This window comes from Bombina bombina, chromosome 2, assembly GCF_027579735.1.
Source record: "Bombina bombina isolate aBomBom1 chromosome 2, aBomBom1.pri, whole genome shotgun sequence".
In the NCBI taxonomy this organism is placed as follows: domain Eukaryota; kingdom Metazoa; phylum Chordata; class Amphibia; order Anura; family Bombinatoridae; genus Bombina; species Bombina bombina.
Window position 1 is genome coordinate 1,214,634,523 of NC_069500.1, and position 12,239 is coordinate 1,214,646,761.

The following is a 12,239-nucleotide window of genomic DNA, read 5'->3' on the forward strand; positions in this document are numbered from 1 at the left end:
TTTTAAAGACCACTAAACACAGTAGAATAACAATCAATACTTAATAACTTAGATTGAATTTCAAAGGAGTAGCAGATTCTTTTCTGACAAACGTCTGGTGCCTCAGAAAGTGTGCATATTCAGTTAATGAAAGTGAAATGAAAAGTTGTTTAAACGTGTGCTCTATCTGAATCATTAAAGTTTTATTTTGACTTGAATGTCCCTTTACGAAAAAGTAAAATATGGATTTTTATGTCTTCAGACTAAAAAATATTTTAAAAAACATAATTTATGCTTACCTGATAAATGTATTACTCTTGTGGTGTATCCAGTCCACGGATCATCCATTACTTGTGGGATATTCTCCTTCCCAACAGGAAGTTGCAAGAGGATCACCCACAGCAGAGCTGCTATATAGCTCCTCCCCTAACTGCCACATCCAGTCATTCGACCGAAAACAAGCAGAGAAAGGAGAAACCATAGGGTGCAGTGGTGACTGTAGTTTAAAATTAAAAAATACCTGCCTTAAAATGACAGGGCGGGCCGTGGACTGGATACACCACAAGAGAAATAAATTTATCAGGTAAGCATAAATTATGTTTTCTCTTGTAAGGTGTATCCAGTCCACGGATCATCCATTACTTGTGGGATACCAATACCAAAGCTAAAGTACACGGATGAAGGGACAAGGCAGGTACTTAAACGGAAGGTACCACTGCCTGTAAAACCTTTCTCCCAAAAATAGCCTCCGAAGTAGCAAAAGTATCAAATTTATAGAATTTTGAAAAGGTATGAAGTCGCCGCCTTGCAAATCTGTTTAACAGAAGCCTCATTTTTAAAGGCCCATGTGGAAGCCGCAGCTCTAGTAGAATGAGCTGTAATCCTTTCAGGAGGCTGCTGGCCAGCAGTCTCATAAGCTAAGCGGATTATGCTTCTTAGCCAAAACAAGAGAGAGGTTGCCGAAGCCTTTTGGCCTCTCCTCTGTCCAGAGTAGACAACAAACAAAGCAGATGTTTGACGAAAATCTTTAGTAGCTTGTAAATAATACTTAAAAGCACAAACCACATCAAGATTGTGTAATAGACGTTCCTTCTTTGAAGAAGGATTAGGACACAATGATGGAACAACAATCTCCTGATTGATATTCTTATTAGATACCACCTTAGGAAGAAACCCAGGTTTGGTACGTAACGCTACCTTATCTGCATGGAAGATTAGATAAGGGGAATCACATTGTAAGGCAGATAACTCGGAAACTCTACGAGCCGAGGAAATAGCTACCAAAAATAGAACTTTCCAAGATAAAAACTTGATATCTATGAAATGAAGAGGTTCAAACGGAACCCCTTGAAGAACTTTAAGAACCAAGTTTAAACTCCATGGCGGAGCAACTGGTTTAAACACAGGCTTGATTCTAGCTAAAGCCTGACAAAATGCCTGAACGTCTGGAACATCCGCCAGACGCTTGTGCAAAAGAATAGACAGAGCAGGAATCTGTCCCTTTAAGGAACTAGCTGACAATCCTTTTTCCAAACTTGGAGAAAAGATAATATCCTGGGAATCCTGACTTTACTACACGAGTAACCCTTGAATTTACGCCAATAAAGATATTTACGCCATATCTTATGATAGATTTTCCTGGTGACAGGTATCAATTTCCTGGTGACAATTAAGGTATCAATGACTGACTCGGAGAAGCCACGCTTTGATAAAATCAAGCGTTCAATCTCCATAAGCCAGGTTGAAGAACCAAGGTGCTGCTAGAGCATCTATGCAAACACCTCCGGATGGAGTTCCCACTCCCCCGGATGAAAAGTCTGACGACTTAGAAAATCCGCCTCCCAGTTCTCTACACCTAGGATATGGATAGCTGATAGGTGGCAAGAGTGAATCTCTGCCCAGTGAATTATCTTTGAGACTTCTAACATCGCCAGGGAACTCCTTGTTCCCCCCCGATGGTTGATGTAAGCCACAGTCGTGATGTTGTCCGACTGAAATCTGATGAACCTCATTATCGCTAGCTGAGGCCAAGCCTGAAGAGCATTGAATATCGCTCTCAGTTCCAGAATGTTTATTGGAAGGAGTGTCTCCTCCTGAGTCCACTATCCCTGAGCCTTCAGGGAGTTCCAGACTGCCCCCCAGCCTAGAAGGCTGGCATCTGTTGATACAATTGTCCAATCTGGCCTGCGAAAGGTCATACCTTTGGACAGATGGACCCAAGATAGCCACCAGAGAAGAGAATCCCTGGTCTCTTGATCCAGATTTAGTAGAGGGGACAAATCTGTGTTATCCCCATTCCACTGACTGAGCATGCAGAGTTGCAGCAGTCTGAAATGTAGGCGTGCAAACGGCACTATGTCCATTGCCGCTACCATTAAGCCGGTTACTTCCATACACTGAGCCACCGAAGGGCGAGAAGTGGAATAAAGAACACGGCAGGAATTTAGAAGTTTTGATAACCTGGACTCTGTCAGGTAAATCCTCATTTCTACAGAATCTATTAGAGTTCCCAGAAAGGAGACTCTTGTGAGAGGGGATAGAGAACTCTTTTCTTCGTTCACCTTCCACCCATGCGACCTCAAAAATGCCAGAACTATGTCCGTATGAGACTTGGCAATTTGACGCCTGTATCAGGATGTCGTCTAAATAAGGGGCCACTGCTATGCCCCGTGGTCTTAGGACCGAAAGAAGTGACCCCAGAACCTTCGTAAAGATTCTTGGGGCTGTAGCTAACCCAAAGGGAAGTGCTACAAACTGGTAATGCCTGTCTAGGAAGGCAAACCTGAGAAACCGATGATGATGATCTTTGTGTATCGGAATGTGAAGATAAGCATCCTTTAAATCCACTGTAGTCATGTATTGACCCTCCTGGATCATAGGAAGGATGGTATGAATAGCCTCCATCTTGAATGATGGGACTCTGAGGAATTTGTTTAAGATTGGTCTGAAGATTCCCTCTTTTTTGGGAACCACAAACAGATTTGAATAAAATCCCTGTCCCTGTTCCTCCTTTGGAACTGGACGGATCACTCCCATAACTAGGAGGTCTTGAACACAATGTAAAAATGCCTCTCTCTTTATCTGGTTGGCAGATAATTGTGAAAGGTGAAATCTCCCTTTTGGAGGGGAAGCTTTGAAGTCCAGAAGATATCCCTGGGATACAATTTCCAACGCCCAGGGATTCTGGACATTTCTTGCCCAAGCCTGGGCGAAGAGACGAAAGTCTGCCCCCTACTAGATCCGTTGCCGGATAGGGGGCCAATCCTTCATGCTGTCTTAGAGGCAGTAGCAGGCTTTTTGGCCTGCTTACCTTTGGTCCAGGTCTGGTTAGGTCTCCAGACCGACTTGGACTGGGCAAAAGTTCCCTCTTGTTTTGTATTAGAGGAAGTTGATGCCGCACTCGCCTTGAAATTTCGAAAGGCACGAAAATTAGTCTGTTTGGCCCTATCTTGAGGAAGGGCATGACCTTTTCCCCCAGTGATATCAGAAATGATCTCCTTCAAACCAGGCCCGAATAGGGTTTGCCCCTTGAAGGGAATATTAAGCAGCTTAGACTTTGAAGTAACGTCAGCTGACCAAGATTTAAGCCATAGCGCCCTACGCGCCTGAATAGCAAGACCAGAATTCTTAGCCGTTAGTTTAGTCAAATGAACAATGGCATCAGAAACAAAAGAATTGGCTAGCTTAAGTGCTCTAAGCATGTCAAGTATGTCATCCAATGGGGTCTCTACCTGTAAAGCCTCTTCCAGAGACTCAAACCAGAAAGCCGCAGCCGCAGCAGCAGTGACAGGGGCAATGCATGCAAGGGGCTGTAGAATAAAACCTTGTTGAATAAACATTTTCTTAAGGTAACCCTCTAACTTTTTATCCATTGGATCTGAGAAAGCACAACTGTCCTCGACAGGGATAGTAGTACGCTTAGCTAGGGTAGAAACTGCTCCCTCCACCTTAGGGACCGTTTGCCATAAGTCCCGTGTGGTGGCATCTATTGGAAACATTTTCTTAAAAATAGGAGGGGAAGAGAACGGCACACCTGGTCTATCCCATTCCTTAGTAATAATTTCTGTAAACCTTCTAGGTATTGGAAAAACATCAGTGCACACCGGCACTGCATAGTATTTATCCAGTCTACACAATTTCTCTGGCACTGCAATTGTATCACAGTCATTCAGAGCAGCTAAAACCTCCCTGAGCAACACGCAGAGGTGTTCAAGCTTAAATATAAATGTTGACATATCAGAATCAGGTTGAATCCTCTTCCCTGAGTCAGAAAAATCACCCACAGAAAGAAGCTCTCCTTCCTCAGCTTCTGCATATTGTGAGGGGGTATCAGACATAGTTACTAAAGCGTCAGTATGCTCTGTATTTCTTCTTACTTCAGAGTTGTCTCACTTTCCTCGTAACCCAGATAGTCTGGATAATACCGCTGCCAGGGTATTATCCATGACTGCCGCCATGTCTTGTAAAGTAAACGCCATCGGCGCACTAGATGTACTTGGCGCCATTTGAGCGTGAGTCCCTTGGGCGGGAGTCAAAGGGTCTGACACGTGGGGCGAGTTAGTCGGCATAACTTCCCCCTCGTCAGATTCCTCTGGTGATATATTTTTTAAAGACAGAATATGATCTTTATTACTTAAAGTGAAGTCAGTACATTTGGTACACATTCTAAGAGGGGGTTCCATCATGGCTTCTAAACATAATGAACAAGGAGTTTCCTCTATGTCAGACATGTTTAAACAGACTAGCAATGAGACCAGCAAGCTTGGAAAACACTTTACAGAAAGTTAACAAGCAAAAAATAAAAACGGTACTGTGCCTTTAAGAGAAACAAATTTTGTCAGAATTTGAAAAACAGTGAAAAAAAGGAGTAAATCAAACGAAATTTTTACAGTGTGTATAATAAGCTAACAGAGCATTGCACCCACTTGCAAATGGATGATTAACCCTTTAGTTCAAAAAACGAATAAAAAAAACGATAGACGTTTTTAACAGTCACACCAAACTGCCACAGCCTTGCTGTGGGCCTACCTTCCCCAACAAACTATTTTGGAAAGCCTAAGAGCCCTTGAGAGAGGTCCTATAGCATTCAGGGGACTCCTGGAGGAAGCTGGATGTCTCAGTCTGTAAAAGTTACTGCGCAAAAAAGCGCTAAATTAGGCCCCTCCCACTCATAGTAACACAGTGGAAAGCCTCAGGAAACTGTTTCTAGGCAAATTTAAGCCAGCCATGTGGAAAAAAACTAGGCCCCAATAAAGTTTTATCACCAAAGTATATATAAAAAGTTTAAACATGCCAGCAAATGTTTTATATTGCAAGTCTATAAGAGTATTACCTCAGAAAGTAAGCATGATACCAGTCGCTATTAAATCACTGTATTCAGGCTTACCTTACATAAATCTGGTATCAGCAGCATTTTTCTAGCATTCACATCTTCTAGAAAATAATTTTAACTGCACATACCTCATAGCAGGATAACCTGCACGCCATTCCCCCGCTGAAGTTACCTCTCTCTTCAGTCATGTGTGAGAACAGCAATGTATCTTAGTTACAACCTGCTAAGATCATAGAAATCACAGGCAGATTCTTCTTCTATGTTCTGCCTGGGACAAAACAGTACAACTCCCGTACCATTTAAAAATAAACTTTTGATTGAAGTAAAAAACAACTACGTTACACTGCTTCTCTCTTACTACCTCCATGCTTGCTGAGAGTTGCAAGAGAATGACTGGGTGTGGCAGTTAGGGGAGGAGCTATATAGCAGCTCTGCTGTGGGTGATCCTCTTGCAACTTCCTGTTGGGAAGGAGAATATCCCACAAGTAATTGATGATCCGTGGACTGGATACACCTTACAAGAGAAATACATATTTTTAAATGTTAAGATTATTTAAAATAAAATATCATTTGCATAAATTGATTCTGTGGATTTTTTTTTTTTTTTTTAAGGATGTGTTTCCAAATAAATTTTAACCCCCTAACAACCGATGTACCCTGTACATTGCGCAGCTATTAAGGGGTTTACTAGTGCAGCTTTGCAGAAAGCGGCGAAGCTTCACTAGTACTGCACGCCTCTGGAAGTATATAGTGCTGTCTTGTTGACATTTCTGCTATTTCCGGAACAGATTTAGGGGGTTTGTGACCGGTCCAGTAGCCATTCTGCTATGAGTATATACTGGTATTAACTTTTATTTTAATAAATGTTGTTCTCCTTTATTATTAGTTTTATTGTCAATATTGTGGATGTATGATGATATGGTTCATTAGCATAGATGCACATTGGACTTTCAATGTAACATTCTAACCAGAGATAGGTCATTTAACACCATCAGGTCTTTATATAAAAATCTTAGTTATGTTAGCTATTGAAATGCTAATTATAGTTGGGGGGGGGTACATAAACACAAGCAGCTATTTCACATACAAAATATCTCTCTCCCTCCTACCCCTCACTGTGAGATTGAGCACTGCTATGGTCTTTCCTTTACATAGCTTTTTCTACAGAGAAATTTTTTCAGTGTAGGTGAAGATACAATAGGCAAAATTAGTTATTTCAAATAGCAGATAAAGGTGAAGTAGCGGTTTGCAAACAATTAAATACACTTCAACAGGTAAAATGGACCATTGGGCACATATTAAAGTGGAAAACATTTTTAGAGTACAAAACCCTTATAATGACTTAGTATATTTTTTATTACCTATATTTTTCTTTGAAACTATGGCTGTTCTGTTACATTTCTATGTGTATGATTTTGAAACATCTTAAGATGGAGGTATCAACAATAGTTTTCTAGACATATTTTGCCACTGGATTATTTAGTATTTTCTTTTTAAACGTGAAATAAAAAAATAGCACCAACCGTAAGGAGTTTAGTTCAGATTTATACTGAGATGAGTCATCCATAGTCTGGGCCAGATTAGCAGACTGTGATCTCACTTCTTTCTCCATGAAACCTATTTTTTCTTTGAGTTCTGAGATTGTAGATTTTAATTCAAACCTTTCAGTCTCAAGCTAAATAAGAAAAAAACATGTTTAACCTTTTCAAAAAAATTTCAAAAAAACCTTGATAAATATTCAAGAAGAGCTTCCTAGAAGCAGAGAAAGAAAGAAAAAGAAAGAAAAAGAGAAAGAAAGATTGAAAGAAAGAGCTAAAGAAGGAGAGATAAATATTAAATGGACATTCCAGTCAAAATTTAAATGCACATAGATGAATTTTACGTTTGAATAGAAACATATTTGCAATATACATGCATTAGCAAAAAGTTAGGATTATATTTCCTAGTATTAAAAAACTAGGAATAGCCACTGCGTTGCCTTAGCAGCTTAAAGTGATGGTAAACGCTCACCTTTTTAAACTCAGATCCGGAATGTTAGTGATATTTTAGATATAGTTTTATTCATCAGTTGTAACAAAGTTGTGCTATAACTTACTTTTTAATATAGATATGAAATTCGAATTCCCCGCGCTCCCCCGTCCACTTCAATAGTCAAATTTGTTATCCAATCAGCGCTCTAGCTACAACAAAAATGCTGAATGTGGAGAGCACTGATTGGACAATTCAACCATTGCTTTTACATTATCCGTGACCAGCTTCCATAGTTTGGTCGTTCACGGAGAGTCAAAGAAATAGCGGGCAGTTCCTAAGCTCGGTAAAATGCCAAGGATATCCCACAGTGATGAGGTGACACAGTGACGTATGAGAGAACCATCCAAGCTGGTGTAAGTAACAAAGGTTACCTTATCTTGTTGGATATCGCTTTCTTGTAAAAAAGGATCTGTTTCTCCTTTGCAGAACAAATCCTTTTTCGTGCCCTCTCACTCTTTGCAAACTAACACAGAAGCTTGCAGACTTTCAGCTGTTCTAAAGACTCTTCATTAACAAACTAATGTTTGATATGGTTTATATGTGAAATATATGTTTTTAATGGGATTGTTTGTATTTTGATATGTTGTAAAGCTTTTTATTGTGAACTCTATGTAAACACATTTTATAAAGCAAATATTATACATTAAGTTGCTAAGGCAGCGTGTTGGCTATTCCTAGTTTCTTTTTTTTAATACTAGGAAATATAATCCTATCTATCTTGAGTTCCTTATGGGTACAGGGAAATCCCTTATTTTTGAAGCCACTGCATTAAGATAGTTTTAGCATCAGCGCAGTGACATTGTATTTAGCTCTGTGAAGTTCTAATAAACTGTTTTAATATTAACATTTTTCTCTGCACGTGCATGTGAAGCATAGCTAGATATTCTCAGTGCTCCAACATTTTAAATACTGCAGCTGCTGAGAGTGCGAGTGCTGCTTGTATCATGTCCGCAATTAACAAATTGAGTCATTACCAGAGATGGTACCAGCACCTTAGGCTCTCTGAGAAAAGGCTGTAACTGTACACTTAAAGGGACAGTCAAGTCCAAAAAAAACTTTCATTTTTCAAATAGGGCATGTAATTTTAAACAACTTTCCAAATTACTTTTAATCAACAATTGTGCTTTGTTCTCTTGGTATTCTTAGTTGAAAGCAAACCTAGTAAGGCACATATGATCATTTCTAAGCCCTTGAAGGTTGCCTCTATTTTATTTACTTTTCACAGCAGGGGAGAGCAAGCACATGTAGGCCATATAGATAGCATTGTGATCACGCTCGTGGCTAGTGGCAGACACTGCACTAATTGGCTAAAATGCAAGTCAATAGATAATAACTAAAAGTCATGTGATTAGAGGCGGTCAGAAGATGCTTAGATACAAGTTAGTCACAGAAGTAAAAAGTGTATTAATATAACAGTGTTGGTTTTGCAAAACTGGGGAATGGGTAATAAAGGGATTATCTATCTTTTTAAACAACAAAAATTCTGGTGTTGACTGTCTCTTTAAAAATGGACAGTCTACTCCAGACTTTTTATTGTTTAAAGATAAATATTTCCCAGTTTTGCATAATCAACAGTTATAGTACTACACTTTTTACCTCTGTTAACAACTTTATCTAAGACTCTGCAGACTACCCCCTTATTTCAGTTCTATCTATTAAGTTTGCTCTATTGCTTCTAATTAAGTACTGATTTGCTCAATGTGACTACTGCAATGTCAGTTTATCTTGAGTGCATTTTATGACTAAGCAATGTTTTGGGGTTTTTTGGCAGGAATTTTATAGATTTTAAAGGGATATAAAACCCAGTTATGATTCAGTTAGAGCATGCAATTAAATGATTTTCTAATTTACTTCTATTATCATTTTTTCTTTGTGTACCTTTTGTTGAAAAGTAGCAACGTATGCTTAAAGGGCCATGATACCCAAATATTGAAACACTTGAAAGTGATGCAGCATAGCTGTAAAAAGTGGACTAGAAAATATCACCTGAACATCGCTATGTAAAAAAGATATTTTACCTCAAAAGTTCCTCAGTAGCCACATCCCATTATAAAGGACTTCTAAGCAGCAAATCAGTATGTCTGTCCAGGGACAGCTAAGGGATTGAGCCAAGTGCACTCATGTTATTTCCCTATTCAGTTTAATGACTTTTACTATGAAATCTCATGAGAGTTAAGTCAAATCTCATGAGATCACAGTAAGATTTCATGACCTCAGCACTGCTGATGCTGATTGGCTACTGTTCATTTCTTCATTTATTTTTTTACCTGCAGCTGGGCAGCAGCTGAAGTATAACTTTTTACACAGAACTTACTCTGGTGAGCTGAGGAACTTTTGAGGTAAAATATCTTCCTTTTTTACATAGAGATGCTCAGGTGATATTTTCCTGTCAGCTTTTTACAGTTATACTGCATCAGTTTCAAGTGATTTAGCATATGAGTATTATGTCCCTTTAAGAGCCTGCTCATTTCTGGAGCACTATATAGCAGCAGTTGTGCAAGAATGTTATCCATTTGCAGGAGCACTAGAGGGCAGCACTATTTCCTGCCATGTAGTCCTCCAGACACCTACCTAGGTATCTTCAACACAGAATATCATGTGAACAAAGCAAATTTGATAATAGAAATAAATTGCAAACTTTTTTAAATTGTATGCTCTGTCTGAATGAAAAAATAAAATATCCCTTTAAGTATATAAGAAAAATGAGTTACTTACGGCATGAACTGCGTCTTTGAGTTCAGCAATCCTTTGGAGGGATTTAGATTTTTCAGAGGCCAAAGATTCCTGCTGATTCTATAGAGAAATATCATACTATTAAACAATAATAATGTCAAATAGAACAGTAATCTAAATAATGTACATCACATAATGTATTTGAAAGAGTATAATTTAAATATATTATAAATAATGTTTGCATGTTAAAATAGGTTATAGCTATTTGTGCACAACTCAGCTCACTGACAACTTCCTCAAATGGTAGCCAGCAATACATGTTAAAAGTATGAAGAAAAACAAAAACACACATACATACATATATATTGTATACACACACACACACACAAACAGTCCATGCAGAATGGCACACACCAACCATCAACAGCCGTCCGGTGCACTGCTAAACAGACATCCAATGACTCCCAAGTGTATCCAGGATCAGCAGTTTCCTCAATGAGTACACAAGCAGGCAACACAGGCACAGGTTCTGCTTTGGGCCAATATTGTACCTGTAAATAAAAGGCTTTTTTGCAGAACCTGTGCCTGTGTTGCCTGCTTGAGTACCCATTGAGGAAACTGCCGATCCTGGATATACTTGGGAGTCATATGTTTATATACATATACACACACACAAATAAATACACACATTCATATACACATATACACACACACACACACACACACACATATACTGACTTTACAAAAGGACAAAAGAATGCCTTGATTACCTCCTCCATGTACTGCCTCTTTCCTAATATAACAACCCAGATATTTATCCCATTTTGACAGACTTTTTTTGTTTGTTCTCAGTGAGGTCAATTCTATTGCAGAATAAAATCTTAACCCACCCCCACAAAAAAAAGAAGAAGATCCCTTACTTTAATGGATATTTTTTGTAGCAAAAACATAATTTATGTAAGAACTTACCTGATAAATTCATTTCTTTCATATTGGCAAGAGTCCATGAGCTAGTGACGTATGGGATATACAATCCTACCAGGAGGGGCAAAGTTTCCCAAACCTCAAAATGCCTATAAATACACCCCTCACCACACCCACAATTCAGTTTAACGAATAGCCAAGAAGTGGGGTGATAAATAAAGGAGTAAAAAGCATCAACAAAGGAATTTGGAAATAATTGTGCTTTATATAAAAAAATCATAACCACCATAAAAAAGGGGGTGGGCCTCATAGACTCTTGCCAATATGAACAAAATTAATTTATCAGGTAAGTTCTTACATAAATTATGTTTTCTTTCATGTAATTGGCAAGAGTCCATGAGCTAGTGACGTATGGGATAGCAATACCCAAGATGTGGAACTCCACGCAAGAGTCACTAGAGAGGGAGGGATAAAAATAAAAACAGACATTTTTCGCTGAAAAAATTAATCCACAACCCAAAATATAAGTTAATTCTCATAAATGTGAGGAAAAAACTTAAATCAAAAGCAGAAAAATCAAACTGAAACAGCTGCCTGAAGAACTTTTCTACCAAAAACTGCTTCCGAAGAAGCAAATATATCAAAATGGTAGAATTTAGTAAATGTATGCAAAGAACAAGTAGCAGCTTTGCAAATTTGATCAACCGAAGCTTCATTCTTAAAAGTCCAGGAAGTGGAAACTGATCTAGTAGAATGAGCTGTAATTCTCTGAGGTGGGGCTTGACCCGACTCCAAATAGGCTTGATGAATCAAAAGTTTTAACCACAAGGCCAAGGAAACGGCAGAAGCCTTCTGACCTTTCCTGGAACCAGAAAAAAACTAAATTTTTGCTTACCTGATAAATTAATTTCTTCTATGGTAAGACGAGTCCACGGATTCATCCTTTACTTGTGGGATATTATCCTTCCCTACAGGAAGTGGCAAAGAGCACCACAGCAGAGCTGTCTATATAGCTCCTCCCTTAGCTCCATCCCCCAGTCATTCGAACAAAGGTACAGGAAGAAAAAGGAGAAACTACAAGGTGTAGAGGTGACTGAGTTTAAATAAAAAAAATACAATCTGTCTTAAAATGACAGGGCGGGCCGTGGACTCGTCTTGCCATAGAATAAATCAATTTATCAGGTAAGCATAAATTTAGTTTAATACCAAAGCTACAGGACACGGATGAACGGGAGGGACAAGACAGATGGTTAAACAGAAGGTACCACTGCTTGAAGAACTTTTCTCCCAAAAATAGCCT

The 12,239-nt window shown here is 38.9% G+C and overlaps 1 protein-coding gene across 1 annotated transcript in view; it reads right to left on the reverse strand.

Annotated features, from left to right (window-relative positions):
* The window catches only part of CEP135 (centrosomal protein 135), a 213,046-nt gene that overhangs the window by 132,025 nt on the left and 68,782 nt on the right, over positions 1–12,239 (reverse strand). Inside the window, exons 13-14 of the mRNA XM_053703945.1 lie at positions 10,058–10,135; positions 6,835–6,986 (exon numbers count right to left, since the gene is read on the reverse strand). Of these exons, the coding sequence (XP_053559920.1) occupies positions 6,835–6,986; positions 10,058–10,135 (230 nt within the window). The remainder of the gene's footprint in view (positions 1–6,834; positions 6,987–10,057; positions 10,136–12,239) is intronic.